Source organism: Polistes dominula, unplaced genomic scaffold (genome assembly GCF_049000335.1).
Source record: "Polistes dominula isolate Pdom_NZ unplaced genomic scaffold, Pdom_raw_medaka contig_31, whole genome shotgun sequence".
Taxonomy (NCBI): Eukaryota; Metazoa; Arthropoda; class Insecta; order Hymenoptera; family Vespidae; genus Polistes; species Polistes dominula.
The window spans coordinates 8,763,832-8,790,204 of NW_028300925.1; the positions used below are offsets into that span (position 1 = coordinate 8,763,832).

At 26.6% G+C, this 26,373-nt stretch overlaps 3 protein-coding genes across 6 annotated transcripts in view; 2 read left to right on the plus strand and 1 right to left on the minus strand.

The window, feature by feature from the left end:
- Nucleotides 1–1,327: 1,327 nt before the first annotated feature.
- LOC107072986 (sodium-independent sulfate anion transporter) lies at nt 1,328–6,509 on the minus strand. 2 transcript variants are annotated; one of them, XM_015333351.2, is made up of 12 exons: nt 6,152–6,509; nt 5,961–6,010; nt 4,863–5,047; nt 4,563–4,758; nt 4,184–4,404; nt 3,549–3,693; nt 3,238–3,402; nt 2,639–2,800; nt 2,225–2,365; nt 1,870–2,015; nt 1,624–1,788; nt 1,328–1,523 (listed from the first exon to the last, which is right to left on the minus strand). In XM_015333351.2, the coding sequence occupies exons 2-12, from the start codon at nt 5,995–5,997 to the stop codon at nt 1,377–1,379; spliced, it is 1,710 nt and encodes a 569-aa protein (XP_015188837.2). In that variant the 5' UTR covers nt 5,998–6,010; nt 6,152–6,509; the 3' UTR covers nt 1,328–1,376. The 2 variants fall into 2 exon arrangements, with proteins under 2 accessions (XP_015188837.2, XP_089027371.1); XM_089171245.1 differs by lacking the exons at nt 5,961–6,010; nt 6,152–6,509 and adding an exon at nt 5,507–5,937.
- Nucleotides 6,510–8,772: 2,263 nt separating this feature from the next.
- LOC107073012 (trissin receptor) overlaps nt 8,773–26,373 on the plus strand; it is a 30,155-nt gene continuing 12,554 nt past the window's right edge. The window contains exons 1-3 of one of the 3 annotated variants that reach the window (XM_089171249.1): nt 8,773–9,300; nt 9,851–10,345; nt 17,670–17,860. In XM_089171249.1, coding sequence (XP_089027375.1) covers nt 10,293–10,345; nt 17,670–17,860 — 244 coding nt within the window. In that variant the 5' untranslated portion in view covers nt 8,773–9,300; nt 9,851–10,292. Of the gene's footprint in view, nt 9,301–9,398; nt 10,346–17,669; nt 17,861–26,373 lie in introns of those variants that run through there. The other 2 variants (XM_089171248.1, XM_015333397.2) reach the window with 2 other exon arrangements.
- LOC149033030 (uncharacterized) lies at nt 19,633–21,417 on the plus strand. The gene is made up of 3 exons (XM_089170952.1): nt 19,633–20,332; nt 20,415–20,463; nt 20,565–21,417. The coding sequence occupies exon 3, from the start codon at nt 20,581–20,583 to the stop codon at nt 21,415–21,417; it is 837 nt and encodes a 278-aa protein (XP_089027078.1). The 5' UTR covers nt 19,633–20,332; nt 20,415–20,463; nt 20,565–20,580.

Sequence of the window (26,373 nt, forward strand, 5' to 3'; positions counted from 1 at the left end):
TTAGTTAGCATCAGAACTACCAGTAGGTAATAGTAACGCGATGATAATACAATACTATCGAAGAACGGTACAAACTATCAAAGAATGCAATATTCTCCCTATTATCTCTCAAGTTTGGTCCCAGTGTTAAGGTGAATTTTTTATATGAAAAGTGGACTTCTAATGTTCTATATAATTCTACATTCTTTGATACTGCTTATCAAGTTTTTATCAGTCAATAAATCGAAATCTACTTTTACCAACTGATTTGTAATTTTGTTGATAAGGTAAATATTTACCATGACTATCTGCGTTGATGGGTAAAACAATTACTTTTTTTGACTTTACTTTTTGAATTAGTCGGTAAGGATTATTGTATTGTAACAATCAAAGAATATGTAATATAGTAGAACATTAGAAGTATACTTTTCGTATAAAAAATTCATCTTAATTAGCACGAACTACCAGTGGCGATATACTTTACCCGATGACAATACAATACTATCAAAAAATACAATATTTTATCTACTAACACCCACTGGTGGTCCCGATAATAACTAAAATGAATTTTTTACATGAAAAGTCCACTTCTAATGTTTTACGATATTATATATTCTTTGGTAACAACACCATCAAACGGACAAAAAGGAAGAGAATCAAGTCGCTTGCAGGTATAGATAAATCATAGTTGCACTTAATCGCTTTTTACAATTCTCTTGACGTGATGGAAGACCTTGAATGCTTTGAGGACCTATAAGGCTATTCCGAATGGATGTAATCGTATTTAACAGATTTGCAAAGAGGAATCAGACAAAGAATAGATCCATGAACGTGAATAAATGAATGGATGGATTCTTGACTGAAGATTTAGTATAAATAATATAGTAGATACTTACATTACATACATTACTATATATATATATATATATATATATATATATATATATATCATTTGTTTTACTGTGCTATTTGTATTCCGACTCTATTCTCGAGTATGAATGATCATCGTAAAAAATAATTTATTTTATTTCTTACTTTTCGTATTTTAATTTTATTTACAAAAAGTACACTATCAGTCATGTTAGAAACTTGACTGATTGCACGTACAAAACAATCGTTCATACAATGAATTTCTAAAAATATTTTGTTTCTTTTTTTAGATCTGATGGATATTTTGATAAAGAAAAAAGAAGAATCAGAAAAAGATAAAAAAGGATAGAAGAACTTCGATTTTTTTTTTTTTTTTTGAAAAAAACTTAACATTTGAGAAGACAAATTCAGTATCATTTTACTTTGTATCTGTCTTCTCACAATGATTGTAAACTCGGTCGATGTATCTTCTATATACTTCCTATTATATCTTATCTTCTTTTCTCTTCGTCTATTTTCCACTCTTATCAAATATTCGCAATAGCAACTTCACGAAACTCAGTTTGTAATTCTGGTGCAACTGTCCTCAAGATATTCTCAACATTCTTGCAACAATTAACGTAAATTAGTTCTTGTCCTCTCAACGAGAGATCGTTTGCAAGTAATTTTATATTCTGCAAAAAGAAAAGTCATTTTTTCATATAATTTTAAAATTTACAAAAATAGATCATTTTCTTAATCAGCTTTTCATATTTATATAAATAATTATTTTACCTTAGCAACAGTAACATCAATTCTTTTAAGATTTTTGAAATCCAGTACAACGTTGCAACAACTTTCTTCTGTAAGCTTCATTACATTAGAACGCAAATGTTCGGCTGCTGGGAATGCAAGAGCTTCTTCAGGAATTATGTGTATCATAACTCGGTTCTGATCATTCTAACAAATCATGATTGAAATAAATGTACAACAAATGAAAAAGAAATATCAATGAAATATTTTTCTTCTATTATAACAAACCTGTTCGAGCTTAGTTTCGACGGATGGCCTTGCCGAAAAATATAGTAACGTCATTAGGTTAAGGACTATACCAATGGCTATTCCTAATTCAAGACCAAGGAAGATACATGGTAGGAGCGTTAATACCATTACGCAAAAATCGATCTCTAAAAAGTTTTCCCACTTTTTTTATACATAGATATTTATAAATATTTATTTAAAATAACGAAAGTTTAGATATTTTATTTATTAGATAATTAATGTAAGAAGTAAAAAACATTATGTTTTTTATTGTATTATATTAATAGAAAAATAGAATAAAACGGGTGGATAAATTTAAGATTAATTAAAAAAAATTTTTTTAAATAATACTTACTTCTCGCACGCCATAGTAATAAATAAGTATCAAAATCTAGCATATAATACATGGCACATAGGATGACACCTGCCAAAGTAGCTTTAGGAATAAAACGAAAGGTACCTGTTAAAAAACCTGCTGCAAGCAGAACGAGACAACCTGTTAAAGAAAAAGAAAACAAGAAAATATAAATTCCAAATGTTAAATGCAGGAAAAGAACTGAAAAAAGTAATGTTTTTTTTCTATTTTTCTATCTCACGCTTTTTCTTTCTATCGAAATTATGTTTTTGATTATCACAAAATCTTATTGATAAAAAAGAAATCTAAACCATGTAAGCTTTCGTTTATCGATTTATCAATTTAATCTCGAAATATCTAATAACGAAATACTAGGTATTTTCTATTACATTATATATATTAATAATTAATTACCTGTGAATAAACCACCGAAAGGTGTCCTCACACCTGACGCATGATTAACAGCCGTTCTTGTGAATGAACCTGTAACTGGCATTGATGATACAAAAGATCCTAAAATATTGCAGATCCCGAGAGCGAACATTTCTTGAGTTGCATCCAAAGATCTTCCCTTTGCTAATAATAATAATAATAACAAATTAAAATAGAAAGCAAATTTAAATTTTTATCCAAAATTATGAGGTTGGATTAAAAAGTTTTGAGCCTCAACAAAAGATTTTTACTTTTTAAAAATAGAAGTCAGTTTGATCGAAAAAAAATTGTTTCTGTGTTAGGCTTCCAAATTTTTCAACCAACTCACGTATATATAATATTCTTTTTTTTTAATTATTATATTATCATTATTATTATTTTATTAAATATGCAATATGACATTTATATGTATTTTATATATTTTTTTATTTTTTTATATAAATAAAAGTGTATGTAATAATATAATAATAGTATAATGTATGTATGTATTAATTAATTGTACAAAGAAATTGTTTCTTTTTTTCTTTTTTTTAATATCTAATTTTTTCTTCTTAAAATTTATTTATAAAAAAGGAACTTACCAAAAGCTTTGGCAATTGCCATATGTTCGATAGTAGAAACAATAGGAATGGAAATGATCGTTGATCCCATAATCGTCGTCATTTCTATGAAATCATAAGTTTTATTTTGGTAAGTCGTTGAAAAGGGCGGTGGTTGGAACGGTGGTAAACCTTGTCCCATTGATCCTAAGTATCATCGTAAGAATAAACTATTAATATTGTTAGAAAGGAAGAGTTTAGAAAATAACAAGATTCATGGCAATGATGTAATCTCGAAAATTGTTGATCTGTTTCTTAATATTTATTTATTTTTATTGTATTCTTTTTTTTACCTGTAAGTTTAAATATTTCTTCTCCATTATAATAAAAAATGTAAGCTATAATAGTTCCTGCGACAACGACTATAGCATTTCTAGCTAATGTTAAACCCCATAAAAATTTTTGCACCCAAGTACCGTTTCGTCGTCCAGGTAAATTCTATAAATAAAATAAAAGTGTATATATATAAAGTGTAATAATAATTATGATCTTTTATTTTCTAGTACATTAATCTGTCGATTAATTAACTCTTGACAAAAATAATATATATATATATATATATATATATAGTATAATTGTGATAAATGATATTATCAAATCAATTTTCGAGATCTTATCATTGATAAAAAAAAAAAAGAAAGAATATCTTATAAAAAGAAATTGTGTTTCTTAACATAATAACAAGGACGATATATATAATAAATGTATGCAGGATGATCCATTTTAATGAAATTAATAATCTTAATATCCTATACATAATTAAAAATGTTTTTTTTCTCTTTTTTATATTGAAATGTGATATTATATAAAGAAACATCAAACCCCTTGGGTCGTACAACGTAATAATATACCTCAAAAAGCAAAGTAAAGAGGAGTAAGTAAAAAATACAAGAAGAAGAAGAAGTAGAAGAAAAAAAAGAAGTTTTACCTTGAAAATAACCAGGACGATGATCGTGGATATACCCAAGAGCGTATCCTGATATCTGATCGCGTTTAAATTCGAAAAAACTTGTATAACGGAATCTAGAAAGCTTTCAGCCCTTCCCGGAATACCAAGAAGAGATTTAAATTGCGACGAGGCAATGTTAATAGCTGCAGCCGAGGTAAACCCGGTGATGACAGGTAAAGAAATGAAATCCAAAAGAAAACCTGTAAATCATTATGTTCAAAAGAAAGGATGTATATGTGTCTATAATTTTTTAATTAATAAATGAAAAGAAAAAAAATACGATAATGTTGGTCTAGGGTGAAATGATTTTCCATGCAGAGAAGAAGAAGAAGAAAAAAGTATGAACTTTCTAACATACCTAAATGAAGTAAACCCGATAACGTGATAATACATCCTTTTAAAAATGTCAACAATATAGCCATATCAGGACCATGACTCAATACAAGCGGTTGTACCATAGTTGCCATAATTGCTGTTGGCCCAATAGTTATGTTCTCACAAGATCCAAAAATAATATAAACGAAGGATGCCATAAAAGCTGCATACAAGCCATACTAAAGACGATCATATTAGATGAAAGATAATTGAATAGATAGAAACTACAGTTAACACGATTATTCTATATTAACTGTATTTACAAAGATAACGAATAAATTACCTCAGGACTCAGTCCAGCCACTATTCCATAAGCGATCCCTTGAGGGATTGCTGTGAGACCTACTGTAAAACCAGCAAGCGCATCTTGTAACAACCATGGCGCTTTATATCTTGGTAACCAGCCGAAAATTGGTAACCTACGTTTCAAGTAACTTTTGCAAGCATTTTTATCCGTTAATTTGATCGCTGCAGCAAAACAAATCAAAATTATAACTAACATAAGCTCCATTTTCATCTCATATTTTTATACCGATATATCATATTTACGCCTTTCCTTCATTTTTATTCATATAATCGAATATTTATACATATTTTAACGCAAACAAAATTTTTTATAATAGAACGTTGAATTTTTTAATTTACATAGATTTTTTATTAAAGCCGAACTATTCGAATTCTTTTCAACTTTCGGACAAGTAATTCCTTTTTATTTTTCAAAATGTAAGTGATAATCAAAAATATCTACACACACAGAAATATATATTATATATATTACATATATTTTTATTATTATTATTATTATTATTATTATTATATTTAAATATAATATATTCATACTCTTGTGCAGAAAATATTTAACGGTAGAACGTGAAGTTAATTCTCTATTAGAGGAAGTTTATTTTAGTTCTTGTTTAAAATGAATACCTGAAATTCTTTTCAATTTTTGAGAAAGTAATTTTGTTTATTTGTCGAAACGGAAATAATAATTAAAAGTGTAGAACAAAAAATTATGTGTATAATATGTATATGAAGGATCGCGTGTAATAAATTAAAGGAAACTATCGTGATCGCGTGAAATCGTAAGTTTCGAAAACTGAACGGACACTTATCGAACAATGTTACGTATTAACTCAACCCAATAGAGAGAGAACAAGAGAGAGAGAGAGAGGGAGAAAGAGAGAGAGAGAGAGAGGGAGAAAGAGAGAGAGAGGGAGAGATCGAATAATAGGGAACACGTTAGGATAGGATTTGTGTGTTCCAACAATAAAGTGGATGAATCGATCGTAGGAAACTTTACTAGGATAAAAAGCTAACATTTCTTTATCCTTTTTTACTATCCTAGTCGTCTAACTTGGAAACAAGAAGTTAAACAGCTTACCTGTCTCGCTCACTGTACCACGTATCCGGTTGAACATTATTTCACTTTATCTTCAATTGCAATAAAAGAAAAAAAAAAATAATAAATAAACAAAATGGAAAAAGTATTGATAAGAAAAACCGCAAATAAAAAAAAATGCAAATAATAACAATAACAATAATAATAATTAAAATCAAAATTTTCGAACTTACCTTTGAATGATAAATTTTCTCGAGTGCGCACCTGTCGCACTGACAGATACAATTCACTTATGTATCGTTCTATCGTATCGTTCAAACTTATATAAGAAATTTCTCGTTTTTTATCTTTTCCTTGAGAACTTTAAAGAGAAAAAAAAAAGAAATAAACTCGTTTATCGTAAGCAATAATAATGTTCGATTATACGTGACGAGATTATTAGGCTTTTGGTACGATTAGTGTTAATCAATAATAACAACAAGTAAAATTATTTGCTACGTGTTGATCGTTCATGTTTGAATGAAACAAATATTATAATGTATGTGTTAACGATACGAATACTAAACGATATCTCGGAACAACTTTCGTGTGACGAGGATGAAACACAACTGAAGAGGACTTATAGATGTAATCATTGGCAGAATGTTTTCTGGCTGTCTTTATCTCTTTCTCTCTCATACACTCTATCTATTTCTCTTCACTGGTTTTCTCCCTCCTCTTTAATTATAATACAATTGTCTCGGAAAAAAATTCTCTACCTTGCAAACTAGTGTAATCTTACACTTTCCTTCTTCTCTTCCTTTTTAATATTTTATTCCCTGTTTTTTATAATGTTCTTTTTTTTTTTTTTTTTTAAAGTAACAATTATCGGGAGTCGAGCAAATATTTATTTTAATTTATATATCAATAAATTTACAGGTGTGATTATGATTATAGAATTTTTAATAAATAATATTTTTCAATATTAACGAGAATGAATAGCAAAGATTTTTACCTCTATAAATTATTTTCTTTTCATTTTTTTAAAAGTGAGTTTGACGGAAACAAGATTGTTTCTATGTTAGAATTAAGACTTTTCAACTTAACTACGTAAAATATATGTATACATTGCTATACTATTATATTTTATAGTTTATTAAATTACATGACAATTATATGAGTAATTTTAATAATATAATAATAGTTATTTTTTATAATAACAATAATATATATCATTGTAATTATATATTTAATTATTAATAGAAAATCTAACAAAGAAGAATTTTGTAAGATTTTTTTATATTCATGAATATTAAATATATTATCAAATGACATTAGTAATCAAATGTTTTAATAGCAAGCAAAATTATTAGGGCATAGAGAAATTCTTGAAAATAACACAACAGGTAGTCGTATGTCACTATTAGGCATGCTTCGTTAGCATAACAGCCAATATGTCAGAAAAGAATAGACAATCGTAGAAGTTGGAAATTTACTTTTTAAGTTATAAATTTTTGATCATAATGAATCGCTAATTCAAAACAATTATTTAAAAACTTATCAAATTCACATCAAATAATTTAAAAATCAAAATAATATTTAAAATAATGAAAGAACATAAATTTTTATTCATAAATTCAGTTTGATAGAAAAATAAATAGAAAGAAAAAGAATATTCCATTTTAACTTTCGAACGATAAATTCGACAAATAACATATTGTTAGAAAAGATTACTCGAATATATTTGCCAATAAACCCAATGATTAATTAATATTTAAATCCAAATATGTAGATATATGTAAATGTCATGAATATGTGTAAATTTTCAGTCAAGAAATGATTGATTGTTATCTAACGAAATATAAAAGTAAAAAATGCAATATTACAATTCATATCTAACATGGATCAAAATAGTGGCAATACTTTTTTTTTTCTATCTATCTAAACACATTTGTTAATTCAATCAATATATACAGGGTGTTTCAAAAAACCATTCAATATTTATATGGTATATATAGGATATATTGTTTTGAGTAGAAATGCTTTAGTAAACATTTTCGTTTGTTATTATCATAATTGCTACTACTGAATTTTCGATGTTTACAGAAGATTTTCTACCTTCCATTTCTACACATGCTTGGCATCTTCTTTTTTACAGATTCGCGAACTCTTTTGAAAATTCCACATTTCTGTTTTGACAACCGTGATGAATAATACGCTTCCATTTTCACGATACTTTGTAACTGTGTAATATCTATAATCGCTGAACCGCAACTGACCGAAAAATCTACTTTCGGCACTTGAATAAGAACATTTAGAATGCGCTTTAAAAACACAATAGTTAGCATCTCATGCAATGGAAGCAATTAAGTCAGTCATGATACCAGCAAACAAAAATGTTTATATCACAGAAACGGTTGACTTTTCGACCTATGTTTACCAATGCTTTTTTATTCACTCAGTACAGTGTATCCCATTTATCATATAAATATTGAATGTGGTTTTTTTTAACACTCTGTATACATTAATTTACTCTTATAATTCTTTTCGATAGCGTATAAATTAAACAACCGAGATTTAAGATTTTTTCTCTCTTTTTCTCTCTCTGATTTTAAAATAAAAATGAAATATTTTGAAAAATGAAAAATAAACGATTGTAAATGAGAAGACCATAGCTATTTGATTTTATCGAATCTTTTGTTTTTCTTCTGTTTCTTCTATTTTTTTATTCTTCGTCGATCTGTGAGCTTGAATGAGTTTGTTGAATCGCACCGATATAAAAGCTACCATTACGCTTGCGCCTTTTCATAAATGGTAGGGGATATGTAAGGTGTTATTCGTTGAAGGTGGTAGTAGAGGGTAAACGAGAATCCTTTGCGATCAGTTCCGCGCGTAACGCCGACGATAACGTTAACATTATTATCTTATTCCATTTCAAATAGATTTTCATTAACTATACATTATTTTCAATTCAAATTATAAACAACAACTACGAGAGAAAAAAAATTAACAATTCTTCGTTTCGTCAGATTTGTGATAAATTATATTTCATTATTGAATTAATAAAAAAAATTAAATAAAAGTTTGAATAGACGGACGAACGAATAAATAAAACGAATAAATTGAATAATCAATAATAATTAACTCAATGTCAGCAAATAAATTCAATTAAAAAAAAAAAGTAACTTTCAATGAATCGCAATTAATGAAATTTAAAAAAAAAAACAAAGCACGAAATTAAAGTATAAATGTTTAAAAATTAGCATGAATAATAGCAATTAATTAAATAATTAATGTAGTGTATATATATTATTTTTATGATGTTTAAATGAATGTAAAAGCTATGTGTATATACGTGTTAAATTACGAACATTGACAAATGTTAAAAACTTTATATCTTAAAGTATTAATATTGATATAAATAAGTATAAATAATAATTAAATAAATAATATAAGCTATATATTATCAATTTTTAATATAATATGAATAAAGAAATAATCTGTACATAGTTCTGAACTGATAAACAATGAAAAAATTAAAATAATTTAAAATATAAATATCAATATAAATTAGTAATGAATAATTACTATTTTACTTTTTTGAAATATTACTATTTATTCAATTAATTATTGAATAAATAATATAATGTGTATGAATTATATTTATGATATGAAATGAATAAATAAATGATGTGAATGATACGTGTTAAATTATAAACATCGAATAAGGTAATAAATAGTTAAATTTGATTCGAAAGCATTAATTAAAAATAATACAAATAATAACTGACGTAATTAAAAAAACTTTAGTAAGGAGAAATCAGTGATGACGATATCAACTCGTATCAATTCGAACAAAATAATCGATGTCTCTTTTGGGAAAAAAAGAGTCGAGGGGTGGGAGGAGATCGTCATATTAATCATTTGATTTACTTTGTTATCGAAATGTGCAGGGAGATGCTGTGACGTGTCTGTTATCGGCTTGGTTATATCGGGATTGTTAAAGAAAAAAAAAAGAAAGAAAGAAGAGAAAATGAAAAGCAAACATTAATTGTCACGCGAAGGACACTACGACGAGTAATAATAATAATAGTAACAATAATAAATAGTATTTACAGTAGTAGTAATACTAGTAAATTTGTTAGTATAACAAAACAGAAAACGATAATATCAATGAGATTATTTGATTCGAAGAAATGAAAATGTTTATAAAAATTGAAATTTATAATAATATATTTATTTATTTATATTTTATTTACAAATAAACAAAAATTACCTACAAAAAAACAACCATTGAAGATTTATTCTTCAATATTTTTGTTGTTATTTGCGAATGAAAGTGGATTTTTAAATTGAAGAAAGATCGTGAATTTTTTCGAAAGGTAAAAGCAAATAATGATGGCCATCACAGAAGAAATGCTGTTAATTGGCGAGAACACGAGTATAAGGTAACAATTTTTTTATTGTTTTTATTTTTTAGTTTAATCACGCTACAAACAACTTCTTAAATTATTTTTTTAAATGTATACTTGAAAATTAATCTGTCTAGAGATGAATAATTAAATTATTCGTATTTTCAATATATTCGAACGAAAATAAACAATCATCAATATCTGATACTCCATTACTGGATTGTATTAATTTAATTTAAAAATAAAGTAACAGCTACCACTGAAATAAAATACTTTTATTTAACGGAGAAATAATTATATAATTAACAGATAAAATATTTTGATATATGTAAATAATATTATTAAATAATCCTGGATTATTATTTTATTACAACGAAAATAAACATAGAAAATCACTATTACAGTATACCGTTTGGTGGTTAAATGTACGTTTAAACAAAATTATTAGAGAATACTGATTGTTTGTTTTCGCATCAATAAAAACAAAATTTCTATTTATTTGTAATATATCAAAAGACAGAATCTTCTTCTTATTATTTTTCTTATTTAAAATAAACTATAAGATATAATTATTTGCTATTTGTAAACTCTGAATATATTGAAGGATATCATTGTCATTAAAAGGATTCAACCATTACAATCGATCGATTGATGTGGTTAAATTCGATAGAGTAGAGTTACTAATGAAATGCCTATCTAATCAATCGTTAATTCGATTTAGGTTCTACATTATATTTTTCTTCTTTCTTTTTTTTTATTTTATTGAAAACACAGACGTAAATAATAAAAACAGTTTAATTACGATTCGAAAAAAATGATCTCTAATAACGTTCGTTTTCTAATAAATCATTTTATTCAATTTCAATTCTTTTATCTTTTCTTTAATAATACAATATTTATTATTAAATTTATAAATATTTATACATACTAATTCATAAATATTAATATACTAAATATATATTCATAAATATTTATATATAGATTTATATTAAATATAATAATAATAATAATAATAATAATAATAATAATAATATATAATTTAAAATATAGAATTTTTGATAGATTTATTTTATTTGAAATTAAATATAATATTAAATAAAATATTATAGTTGATAGATTAATTTTTAGAAAATTCAATAAAATATAATAAAATGGCTACATTTATGATAGAAGTAAATAATAAATTAAATTAAGACAACTTATTTTAAGAAGGTAACGATGATGTTGGAATTATAAGAATGAACTTCCAACACAAGTATAAATAACTTACTCTTGCTTAGCTCAGAAAGTTTAATTAAAACTTTTGCTAAATATTCCGATTTCTTGGCTTACGCAGAAAAACCTGTCTACTGCGATACGATTTGTTGAGACTGCTTGCATGGAAAAAAATAGTAATAGTAATAATCAGAAAAAAGAAAAAAGAAAAAAGGAAAAAAAGATCAAATGTAAACATCGTTTATATACTGTAAAAAGCTTCGTAGTTACAACCGGGGATAGATTCAGATAGAATTCTAGTCACGGTAAGAATCTACGAACTTGACCTATCCGTTCGTCACTCATTCGTTTACATTTCCCTCGACGCGAACCTCCTTGAAATTTTCATTTCTTTTTCTCCAGGATAAACGATATCCACGTTTCTTGTTGATTTATCAATTTACTTTTTCTTCTTTTTTTCTTTTTTATTTCCAGTAAAAAATGGAAACGTTAACACCACCACGTTTCTTTAAACAATCTCGTACATTGAAATTACAATTTGATTTATGATTTCGTTTATAGTATGATAATAATCATCTATATAATATCTGATATTATCACAATTATATTATATTAAATAACAATAGATATGTATGATCTTTTTATTTTCTATAAGAGAATTTTGTATTATATGATATATGTAATAAATGTAGTTTGATAATAATTGATAAGAAAGTGTATACCACACCAGATCCATTATCTCGTCACAACTTTTTCATGTTATCGATATATAATTAGAATCGACCTTTCTAAATTACCAACGCGAACACTCGATACAATTTTTATTTAGAAAGAAAAAGGATTATATAAAAATAATAAGATAATCAAGTAAAATAAAATAAAACAAGAAAAGAAAAGACACAAATAGAATTTGAATATCTAATTGAATTTAGAAGTTTTAAATTATCAATGCAAACATTCAAAATAATTTTTTGTTTCGGAAAAATTATAAAATTATATAAGAAAAAAATAAAATAAAAAAAAGACAAATAGAATTTAAATATTTTTTTTATTCAATCTTAAAAGTTTTAAATTGTTAACGCTAACGTTTAATATAGTTTTTTTTCGGTATAAAAAATAAAATTATATCTAAAAATTTAATAAGAGAAGGCATAAATAGAATTAAAATATTTTATTCAATCTTAAAAGATAGATAAAAATGAAGGTCGAACCGAGCTGCGACAATAATTTTCTTAGTTATTCTCGATGGAAGGAAATTGATTTCGTTTCAATTGGATAATGTTTAATCTACTTCTCTCTCTCTCTCTTTTCTTTTCTTTTTTTTTTATGGAAAGAATTTACTTTGATTATAATCTATGCTTCTTCACGTTTTAACACCATGATTCTCACATAGACAAATTCGATTAGATTTCCATATTTAATATTAAGTTTTAAAAGTATTTTTCTCTATAATTTGTAGAAAAATCCATAATATACTAATAAGATCCTATTAATGGTTATTCCATACGTAATTAATAATCATATTACTGTCTTTCTATCTCTATTTTTTTTTATTGGGAAATTTAATTAGTTGAATAGCCGAATGAATAATCATTCACATAAAGAAATGAACATTTCTAGCCCAAATAGAAAAAAGAATTTCTATTTTTTAAATTTTTTATGATTGATAAATGCAAATTAAAATAAAAGAAAGATGAAGTTGAATGAACAGAATGATTTAAATAATTAAATATAATAAATTCAATATATGCTGCGTATTTTATTCTATAAATTAATAAATAATCATAATAATGATATATCTTAATTACTCTCTTTTACGGATTTCATGGATTCGTTCCCTTTACAATTGTTTCAGAACAAGTCTTACAATATGTCATTAAAAATAAATAAATAAATAAATAAATAAATAATAATAATATTAATAATCTTTTTTATAAGAAAAAATTATAACAAATTTCTAAAACAAAATTTTTCATAACAAAATATGAAAAATAATGTTCACGTAATTATTGTACGATAAAAATTAAAATAAAACAATTATTGAATTGACAGAAATTGAATAAAACATTTAGAAATATTAAAAACGTATGGGCGCTTGAAAAAGAAAATAATCCATGTTCGTTAAGAAAGAAATAAAGAAAGAAAGAAAGAAAGGAAGGAAGGAAGGAAGAAATAAAGGAAGACAAATTGTCCATATTTTTCCTGAAAGCTTATTTAAAAAAATAACCTTCTTATTCAGATATAAAGAAAAAAGTGATATAGTCAGTAAGGTTTTTTCTTCTTTTATTAAGTTCTCCTTTTGACTATTATCATCTTTTTCTTTGGTTTCAAATAAACGATCTCGTAGAACGTCCTAAGGCACATAAATATAAATAATATCCCGATCGTAGAATATCGATGCGAATGCAATGCTGGCTTATTCGCTGCAAAGATCAAATATTCCAACATCATATGTTAATACAAATTCCAATCGGATGCTGATCGTGTATGCTAAATATATATCTATTTATATCCATATATATGAATATATATATACATTGGAATATCAATTTAGAACGAGAGAAAGAAAGACAGTAAGAGATAAATTAAGCAAAGAGAAAGAAAGATATAAAGTGTGATAATAATAAATTAATTATTATCTATATTTTACACAATGAGTTATTGCATTATATATTTTTTTATTACACGTATATTGGTTGAAAGACTTTGAGTCTCAAGAAAAGAATAACTTTTATTTAAAAAAAAAGAAAAAATAGAAGATTTTGTTAAGGCACGAGTCTTATGTGTATATACCAGTGACTCAAACAATTGATCAAATGTTCTCACAGTGTTTGAATTTTTACATAACTTTCGTAATTCACATAGTACAGAAATAATTTAAATATGTTACACATTTTACATAGCTTTCGTAATTCACATAGTACAGAAATAATTTAAATATGTTACATATTTTAAGCAAAATTAAATGAAATTAACAAATCCGGAATTTGATCAATTTTTTGACTTTGCAAAAATAAAATTTTAGTATACCTTCGTATACCCTCTTTTAGCTTTCAATACGGCTTTCATGCGTCTTGACATGCTACCTACTAAATTTTTGCACTGTTCAGGTTTAATTTATATTTTTTTGCAAACAGCTTCAGACAAAGCTTCCTGTGCCACTTATAGGAGAGGTTTCTTTATTTTTGATCACGTTCAATATTAAAGTTTGGAGGAAGTCATATCTTGTACATTAGGGTTGCATGACCAGTGAGGTCGTCGGATGCGTTGAAAAAATTGAAGGTCGAATGACTGCAACATCATACACATTCATTCTGCAGAAAAGTATAATTGGAAGCTTGACAAAATGGAATAAGAACGCAGAAGAAGTCATTTTTCAACACAAAAACGATCCTAGACACCAGAAAAAAATCGTCAAAGAATGGTTTAAAGCTCATGGATTTACTTTTTTAGACTAACCCCCATAGTCTCCCGACCTGAACCCAATAAAACACCTATGGGGTTTACTGAAAAGAGCAGTTGTCAATTTTGATCATAATTCGAGAAGTATTATTGAATTGTGGTCAAAAGTAAAAGTCGCTTGGAAAAAAATTAAGCCTAAACAGTGCAAAAATTTAGTAGACAGCATGTCAAGACGCATAAAAGCCGTATTGAAAGCTAAAAGAGGGTATACGAAAGTATACTAAAATTTTATTTTTGCAAAGTCAAAAAATTGATCAAATCCCGGATTTGTTAATTTCATTTAATTTTGCTTAAAATATGTAACATATTTAAATTATTTCTGTATTATGTGAATTACGAAAGCTATGTAAAAATTTAAACACTGTGAGAACATTTGATCAATTGTTTGATCCCTGTAAATTATTATTAAATTATTACATGTATATAAATTTGTGTGTATGAAAAATGTGAGCACGATTAATTCGAACATTCGAAAGTTTAAATATTTTAAAATTCGAGTAAAATATTGTAGTAATACATAACGGATAATATTCGTAATACTTAAGGATTTAAGTTAGATGCAGAAATATATTCTGAAATCTGAGATAATAAATTGAAATAGTTTTAATTATTAATTTTCAACCGGATGTTATACGAATTTTGCCTTTTATTTCATTCCAAATAACTTTTCACTGTAATCATTAAAGTATTTCGTTCGGTTGATATATTGTGGAAAACATCTTAATATATAATTTAAAATATTTCAGTAACAAAATTTATCATAATTAATCGCAAATATATTATTTCAACAAATTTCGTAGAAATAATTTTACTTAAATGGATGACTAATATGATAGACTCACAACTTTTCAATCGATTTGCTTCTAAAATAAATTTATTGTTTCTTATTTAATATTAATTATATTAAAAATATATAAAAAAATTTTGTTTATTTGAATAACTATAGGAAAAAATAAGCAAACGATTGGACGAAAGTAGTCCTTGAAAAGTTTCTATCGTAAAAAAAGCAAATTAAATATCTAAACTTAAGTCCAACAATAGCTACGTGAATTTTTACCAAAGAAGAATATATACTTCGTACCGTCTACTTTTTTAGTTAAAACTCAAAGAATTGCAAATGGCCAATTTAAAAGAAAAATTTGAACTTTTTCGAAATAACTTTTTCGAGATAATCTTATTTATCCTTTCCTTTTTTATTTTTTCCTGGCTCTCTTTTTTTCTATTTCTAAAACGAATTCCTCAAAAGTAAAGGATTTCGAATAAAATGTTACGATCTTTGTGTATTCATATGAATAAAAATAATAAATAAAGTAAAATATAAGTTATTATTCATTAAAAACTAAAATCACTATATTATAAAATAATGAAAAATATATTATTTAAAATTAACTAATAAAGAAATTAAAAGAAAATAAATTATTACAAATGTAACAATAAATAAAATAACCATTTTTTTTTATATATTAATTTAAATTTTATTTATATATAATCAAGAATTAAGTAATATTATAATTACTATAACGCCAAATAACTATACTATACTATACTATACTATACTATACTATACTATACTATACTATATTTAATAGTATAAATACAAAATTAATATAAAAAATTACTTAATTTACAAATCCAATAACAAAAATTATTATAAACTTTTAAACAAGTTTTTATACCGTAATGCGTTTTTAATGTACGTGTAATAAACTTAGCGACTTTTAAAAAACAAATATAGCCGTTATTTAATTATTTAAATATCCTTATATTTAAATATTTTTCTTTTATACATTCAAACAAACGAAAAAGAAAGAGAGAAAGAGTGAGAGAGATTTTAAAAATGTGCTCGTCTCATGTAATTAATTTTCCACGGTACTTTGAATACTAGAAACTGGACGATAAATCAGGAATGGTTAAACAAAAGATAGAGAATCCGTGAACATGCATTTAATATAAAATGTCAGTAATTTAGTATACTTTATCGTAGTAGACATTTTATTTGTGTATGTTCGAATTCTGACTTTCCAACCATTACTTCCCTCTTCAACATACCTAATTTCTTTTCTCTATCTCTTTTAAACGATCTATCTCTATTTCTTATTAAACGATGATATTTATTTTACTTTTATTTTACCTTATTTTATTAATTTTCTTATTTATATTTTTAACGAAATTCGTATTAAGGCTTATTACAAATTTAAATTGTTCAGTTAAATTTATTTTATAATAAGCTTCAATTATCACCTGTTCTATGTAAATAATATCTTTGTAATTTACAAAAATTATCTAATTGAAATCGAAGAGATAGAGAGTGGAAAGAACGTCCCAACAAATTATCTGTCACCCATTACAAACAAATCACGTGTGTAGCAAACGGTTTCCTGAAATATCCAATTGCATTCTTTCGAAATAATAATAATAATAAAGATTGGAATTCGAAAAACCTTTCGTTGATTTCTATTCAATTATATAAATGAATTCGAAAAAAAGAAAAAAGAAAGATAGACAGATAATAAATAATATTTTATATTGTATAAATTTAATATAAACAAAAATATTCAATCATTTTTCATTGATCGATTTAAAATTTTAATGTTTTTATAAACGTATTTTTGTGATAACGAAAAATCAAATCTAATTGGAACATTTCGAAAATATAATTTCTTGTTTTTTATTATTTTTTCAGAATAAACAGCGATCCAGAAATAAACGTTTACGAATTGGATAATAATATAAATGGAACTTTCATCTACAATCAAAGTAACTATCATCTGTTTTATAATGATTCTATGTCAGAAGATTACATCTTCGATAGGACCGACGTTAAAGTGATTTTTATTTTACTCTACACCGTCGTTTTCGTTTGCTGCCTTTTCGGTGAGTAAACATTTATTTAGACAGATAAATTTATAATGACAAAAATTCATAATCGAATCATCGTAATCATTACAACCCAGTTTCTATATTAAATAATTATTTAAACGAATGATGTATATGTAAACGAAATGTAATTTCATTGATTTGTATTTCCATATTCGAGATACTTTTATTCAATTTATTTTACGTTCATAATTTTCTCATTAAAAGTGATTAAATTTTATCATTAATAAAGATAAAATTTTTATTATGCTACGATATTGACGTAATAATAAATTAAATGATAAGTAATTAGTTGAATAGATTATAAAAGAAAATACACAAGAATTCTTTAATTAATCTTTATTAGAGATTCATCTTATAAAATATATTTATTGTTTACTTCACTGCACCATCTACACTAAAAATAATTTAAATTAATACAAAATTTTACTTTCTTTGTATTATTGCTATTTTGAATTAGCAATAATAATATAGTAATAGTAATAATAATAGTAATTACAACATACTTAAGCATCTATACAAAAACAACAGCTGCAATAATAACACAAACGTAATCATAGTTAGAAAAAACTAACACGTATAAAAATAATGAAAATAAGAAAGAGAAAAAGAAAAAGAAATTGTTTTCCATTAAAATGTAATAATCTTGCCATCTCGAAAACAATGTTTCTGCATTGTCACAAATTAACGTAAATCTTATATACTTAAAAGAAAAGATACTTTCAATGAAAACAAGATATTAACGGGTTTAAAGATCATACAATTAGCATAATTCGGTCTAAATTTATGGTGATATTATCGTAGAGAAACCATAGGAACCATGTTTGTGCTATAACAATTCTTGGCTTTTTTCTCTAAAAATAAAAAGAAAGAAAAGAAACGTGAGGAACAGGGACAGAAAAAAAATATAAAAGGGACGAAAGTATTATATAAAAAGTATATATATATATATATATACCTAAGCCTCTTGGGTAACGTTTAGAAAACGAAATCCTTTGCCATAGATTAAAAAGAAAAAAAAAATTCTTACACATACACACACCTATACACCTACGCATACACCCTAAAGAAATTCTCGTTTTTTGTGCTATATCGAATTTCGAAGAGATAAATTGTAAAGAACGGATGAACAAAATATCGAAGGATAATAATAGCACATACATAATACTTTGATATATATATTATATATAATATGTCGGAGCCAGGTGATTCAAAACTAATCACGTTAATCTCTATATAAATTACACGTAGCATGTGGAAACGAACCATCTGCGGTGTAAAATAAACCAACGTAAATACATATTATATGCAATTTATTTATTTATTTATATAAGTGAAATAAAATGTAATCGGTAATTATTTATTGGATTTATATGCAATTTTCACATTTATTTTATTAAATTTTTGTTTAAATTAACAATTATACATCTATCATAATACTCCATTAATTTGATTGAAATATATTTATTTATTTATTTATGAGTAGAGTAGAATGTGTTTGATAATTATTTTTTAGATTTATATGTACATCTATTTTTTTTGTTATATCTATTCAAATTAAAAAACATACATCTGTCTAGAGTCATTCATTATTTTTAATGAAAAATTTTTTATTTATTACATTTTATACTTTTGAGAGAGTTGCATATATATAGATGTATATGTGTGTGAGATAGGTTTTGGAACAAAAAGTAATGATCGAATGAGAGTTTGAATCGAGCTGTCACTATAAATTATTATACATGATGTACTACTACATATATATATATATATATATATATCTATATATATATAAAAATCTCGTGTCACAGTTTTCGTTCCCATACTCCTCCGAAACGGCTTGACCGATTTTGATGAAATTTTTTGTGCTTATCCGGTATCTATGAGAATCGGCCAACATCTATTTTTCATCCCCCTAAATGTTAGGGGTAGTCCACCCCTAAACTTTTTTTTTCATTTTTTAGACAAAATTTGTAATTTCTATTTTTTTATGATACAGCATACAAAAATACATACAATCCTTAATTTTCACCCTTCTACGATCAACCCTTATTTTTTAATAGCTATTTTAGTAATTTAATCATTTTTCCTCTCCGGTCGATAACTGATCAATCGTCATTTATTTAGTTATTATTATCCCCGCCAGATGTTTATAGGTGTCACTTCTGACCCAGTAAACAGCACGGAGTAGGGATGAGAACGAAGCCGGTTTCCTTTATTTTTTACTCCCTACACAGTTGTCGGCCATCATTATTGTTTATGCATCAAGTGTAGTAGTAACGTTGACAATTATTATTTTGCTATCTCAGTGTAACTCTTATATTAACTTTTAATCATTCCTATTTTATCAATAATAATTAAATTATCAATTTTGAGTGTATTTTGCACGATTAGTTAATCAAGTGATTTTATAACCTCAAAAGTACTCAACACGTGACACGAGCTTCCAATAACAACGGATTTTGTGTTGTAAGTATACTTTTTTTATTTATGTTGTTGATCTTATAAAAATGTAATTTTAATTTAATTTTATTAAATTATCAATTTTGAGTTCAAGTGATTACGTGACACGAGCTTCCAATAACAACGGATTTTGTGTTGTAAGTATACTTTTTTTTATTTATGTTGTTGATCTTATAAAAATGTAATTTTAATTTAATTTTATTAAAAAAATGTAATTGAACAATTAAGATTTTCATAGTTTCCAGAAAATCACAATGCCAAGAAAACGCAAAGGGGCTGATTTGAGCCGCAGTACAAGTAAAGCTCGAAAGTTGCGAAATAGCAGATCCGAAAGAACAGAAGAACAAATCCAGCAACAAAATACTGATGCACGTGTCAGAATGGCGCAATTGCATCAAGAAGAGCCAGAAGATACACGAGCTGAACGCAATGAAGTCAGAAGATTAGAACAACGAAAATCACGCCGTTTCACAGTCAATAGACGAAGAACAAGTGACCAACAACGACAACAGGTACATCGAGCATTTATATCTGATTCATTCCTGCGTCTAGCATTCCAGTATGAGCCCGATATTGAATATTATGCTCATTCAAAAGTGGTAATTGGTGCTATGGACAAGGAATGTCCGCATTGTCATGCTCTGAAATTCAAAAATGAGCCAGCTGGGATGTGTTGCACGTTAGGAAAAGTGCAACTACCTGAAATTGAAACACCACCTGAACCATTGAACGGCTTACTTATCGGCACGGATCCAGATTCTAATGTGTTCCTGAAGTCAATTCGAAGTTTCAATTCATGCTTTCAAATGACATCGTTCGGAGCAACAGAAATAGTTCGAAATACTAATGCAAATGGTCAACAATTCAATTCTACATTCACAATCAGAGGCCAAGTTTATCATAAAATGGGCTCACTGCTGCCAATGCCAAACGAACCACATAAATTCTTACAGATCTACTTTATGGGCGGCGAGGATTCCGAAAGCGCACTTGCCAATCGCGTGAATGCACGTTGTGATTATAATAACCTTGATTCACTTTATGCCAGGCGCATCGTCAGCGAGCTAGATGCTCTTTCGTTATTTCGCTAATTCTTGCTGAAATACGATCAAATAATGGCATCGCATTGGCCGTTGCATCATCGGGCATTGCAGCAACTTTATTGGATGGAGGTAGAACAGCTCATTCAGTATTTAAGCTACCACTAAATATTCAGAATAACCCTGACGCAGTATGCAACATTAAGAAACAATCGTCCATGGCCACTGTGCTGAAACGGTGTAAAATTATTATTTGGGATGAATGTACTATGGCACACAAACATTCACTTGAGGCGTTGAACAGGACATTGAAAGATCTTAAAAACAGTGACAAACTATTTGGCGGAACTCTGTTGGTCCTTTCAGGTGATTTCAGACAAACACTTCCAGTCATTCCACGTTCAACATACGCTGATGAGATCAACGCTTGCTTAAAATCATCTCCATTGTGGCGTAATGTTGAAAAATTACAACTAAAAATAAATATGCGCGTTCAAATGCTTCAAGATCCATCCGCTGAAACATTTTCAAAACAACTCTTAGATATCGGTGATGGAAAACTTGCTATAGATGAAACTGGATACGTAAAATTACCGACCGATTTCTGCACAATCGCTGATTCGCAAGATACTCTCATTGAACAAATATTTCCCGATGTACACACACAGTACATAAATCATGAATGGCTTGCCGAAAGAGCGATTTTAGCGGCAAAAAATGTAGACGTTGACAATTTAAATCTGAAGATACAAATGTTGTTGCCAGGGAACTTGGTATCATATAAATCTATTGATACAGTTTGCGACGACAGCGAAGCAGTAAATTTTCCCACAGAGTTTTTGAACTCACTGGATTTGCCAGGCATGCCACCGCATAATTTACAATTAAAGGTTGGATCTCCAATTATCTTGCTTCGTAATTTGAACCCGCCCAGGCTGTGCAACGGTACGCGATTAGTCATTCACAAATTAATGAAAAACGTGATCGAAGCCAGGATTTTAAATGGCAAGTTCAGAGGTGAAAATATACTCATACCACGGATTCCTATTATACCTACAGATGTGCCAATTCAATTCAAACGTATTCAGTTTCCGATTAGATTGGCATTTGCAATGACTATCAACAAATCCCAAGGTCAAACAATGTCTGTTTGTGGATTAGATTTGAGAACACCATGTTTTTCACACGGACAATTATACGTGGCATGCTCTCGAGTGGGTAAACCATCCAGTTTGTTTGTGTTAGCTAAAGATGGACTAACAAAAAATATTGTTCACGCTATAGCATTAAGAGATTGATATTGTTTAATAGTGTTACTGTCGTAATTGTTTAATTAATGATATATAATTTTAAGGAATAAATTATAATAACTTAAAAATAATGTTTGCCTTTTGTTATTTTTATATTCCCTCATCATTCACAGCGCTCCATGCTTATTTCACGCATATACCACATTCTTACATACATACAATATACACACTCTAACATACATACATACTTACAAGGAGTAAGCTATTTTTTGTCTGGAATAAAAAATTATATACTGAATTTTATTAATTAATAAATTATCTTTGTTTTATCAGTTTTACGTTCTTTCATTTAACGATTTTTAAATCGATCTGATTATGAAAAAGATTTGTCTAAAAATCATCAAATTTAAATCTTCAATATCATTCAAATGGTGAGGTTTTCGGAAAAAGTATAAGATACCTTTTTTGTAGAGCATTAAATTTCCTACAAAATTCGTCTTGAACATTTTTCTGTACAATCAATAAATAATGAGGTATGAATTTTAATCTATTGAACTGAAAAAAAAATAAAAAACTGCGATGCGGAGGATCTTCCTATTAAAATTAAGAGCTCATATTGGGTGAGAATTCTTTTAAGGTGTCTAGGAACCCATTTTTGCGTGGCACTTGAAAAAAAAAAAAAGTCATTTTTTTGACCCACCCTAATATATATATATAATATATATATATATATATGTATACTTTTTAATTAAAACCTGGCAGAAAATAATAAATGTACGTCAAGTTCGATATTATTAAAGTGGTTATTGGTAATATGAAATTAATTGCGATACTTCAAGATTTCGTCCAATTTGTAGACAATATTTTATTAAATAAAATACATATTTTGCATTTATACAAAAATAATAAAAGATTATTGTAAAACATTATAATAATAAATAAATAACAGAAGAAGGAGGTAGGATTTACATATTATTATACGCGTATTATTATGATAATTGAATTTAACTTAAAAAAAAATAAATAAATAAAAAGGTAGAACTTGTAATTTAATTTTAACACAATAGAAAGTTTATTATTTATTTGTAATTTTCTTTCTACGTAATGTTACACGGAAAAGCAAATATAAAAAATTAATAGAAAAGAAAACATTTTTGGTAGGATCTTCACAACTTCGTTGAATTGTAAAAGTAACTGGGCAAATAAAAAATTCGAGAGAATAAAAGCACGCGATATGCAAACAACGCACGTGATACATGCATCATTCAAATAGGAAAACGTTGTCAGAAAAATGATTTCCGATATTCCGAATCATAAAAGAAATAATAGAATATATCTATATTACATAAGACAATGTGACACGTGATAAACATTGCTTTCACCTAATATAGAATTTCTATAACTTCAAAAACAAGATTGATTGAAGTTACAATCTATAGGTTTCTTCTCGATGAAATTTGCTTTCAAAAGACGACAAAATAATAACTTTTTTATAAAGATTAAACATATCTTAAAATATAAAGAGAATTTTTTTGGTTTTGTTTAAATTTAATAAATTATATAAAAATAATTAGTGTAAAAATTCGTGTTAAAAGTTCGATTTTTAAAAGATCATTTGGAAAGAAACATAACCGTGTAGAAGTATCGAATTTGCAGGAATGTTGTTCGGTAATTTTAAATATTTTTAAATATATAATAAACTTTATACAAAATTGAATAGTCAAAAAAATAAGTTAAAGTAAAAATGCGTGTTAAAAGTTTGATTTCTTGTAGAAAATATTTTGTTAGGAAACATAACCGAGTAGTTGAATAATATCAAATTTGTACTAATGTTTCCTGGCAAGGTATAAGATTCGCATAATAAGCTTTTAAAGTCACCATATGCACAGTAAAAGGTGCGGTGAGTGGAATGGGTAAGCTTCAATCGGATGTGCTTTTATCGATCCCTCGAAAGATTAAGATTAAAACTTAGCCAAGTTCCTTCTTGCTTCTTCCCTCAGAAACTCGGGAATGAAACTTTCTTATTCTTGCTCGAAAGATGGAAAGCTTTTGGAAATCTTAATGAAATTTATTGTCCCGATGACAATAATAAGAATGTTCGTTGAGCCGACACAAAATGCAATTCAGACTATTTTGAAATAAATTATTTGAATTGTCTTCTTTCTCTCTCGCTCTCTCTTTCATTATCAATTTAAACAACCTTCAAACACCTACACTTATTTGACTTTTATTGATTGGTAATTCTTATATTTAGTTGATATTTATATTCGTTATTATTTATTTTTTACTATTATATTATTAACTTTATATAGAATTTATATATTATTTAATCTGTTTGTTTAAACAACCCCCACTTCCGCCCACCCATTAATAATCTATATAAGTATACTACAATAAATACTACATGTGCTAAATATAATTATATATTAAAATTAGGAAATAAATTTAATAGATTAAGTTATTAAATTATATAAAAATTAATAAATGAAAATTTTTTTAATCTTAATTTTTTAATTTAAAATTTAAAATATTTTTAAGAAAAGAAAGGTTATATCGTAAAAAAGAAAAAACCAATGTTAAACATACTTTTATTCTTTAGCTATGAGCTAAAATAAACTACTATTACAACTATATTATTTTTATATTTCTAACATTATTTAAATAACATATAATATTTATTATATCTTATATTTTTTATCCTTTTTTTTATTAATTCTGGAAAAAATATGATAGATAAATGATTAAAGTTAAAAGGAATAAACATTTGATCGTTCTTATTCATGACATCCATAACTATACAACTTAGTATGATATAATCCAAGTAAATTCAACTAGTAAGCGGTCTTTACCGGATATCTACTCGGACTGAATGCAGCTGACAAGAGTTCGATGTCAAAGGGGTTATCAGTAGACTCATGTGTGGTATGTCTACTCTTAATTATACTGATATCTATACGACGTCAAAGTCTTTGTGGTTGTATTACACGTGTTGTTACTCTTTGAGTACAATTTTTTTCTACATATTTGATTAAACCTTTTGTCGTTTCAAAGAATCATTGCTAATACCTGCATACGTGTAACCTTTCTTCCAAATAAATTTAACGAAGCGTTAGAAATGTAAAATTGTATAAAATCACGTAGCTGTAATACATTTGTTTCGTTATATTTTAGAACAGTAGTAACACAGATAACTGAATTTTATTTACTAAAAAGATAACAAGTTTATGAATTTATTTGTATGCATTTGTGTTTATGTGGTGTGTGTGTGCGTGTTCTTTTTATCTTTCTCCAACTTGAAAATAGTTTATACGTGTGTGTGATAAAAGTGACCAAATGAAATTCGATCGATCACTTTTATGTGTATTCTTCCTATGTGTATTTTTCTATGTATGTGTAAACATCACATATGTAAACGTTGACGGAGACGTTAAAGTGAGAAAAAGTATATGGAAAAAAAAAGAAAAAGAAGAAGAAATATTCAACATAGATCTTTCAAGGAAAAAAAAAGAAACGTGCGAAGAGGAACATCATCAAAGAAATAGGAAAAGGGTGAAAGGAAGAAGAAGAAAAAGAAAAAAATAGGAAAAAGAAATACTTACGTAAGGGATATAAACGAACAAAACACCGAGTGATCGATCGTAGAACGTCTGAAAAAGGGAGAAAAAAGTTCGGATGGATAAAAAGTGAAGGAAAAAAAAACAAACAATGGGATTTGCGACAAAATGGAAGAGAAAAAGACTTCGACTAAAAAGTTTTT

Excerpts from the sequence above, each read along its gene's own strand:
- LOC107072986 (XM_015333351.2), bottom strand. The coding sequence starts at position 5,997 with ATGTTCAACCGGATACGTGGTACAGTGAGCGAGACAG. Across the intron at positions 4,405-4,562 it reads ATCGGGTTTACTTCATTTAG|GTTTTCTTTTGGATTTCATT; the intron begins GTATGTTAGAAA and ends AATGATTTACAG. Across the intron at positions 1,524-1,623 it reads TTGATGTTACTGTTGCTAAG|AATATAAAATTACTTGCAAA; the intron begins GTAAAATAATTA and ends TTCTTTTTGCAG.
- LOC149033030 (XM_089170952.1), top strand. The coding sequence starts at position 20,581 with ATGCCAAGAAAACGCAAAGGGGCTGATTTGAGCCGCAGTACAAGTAAA.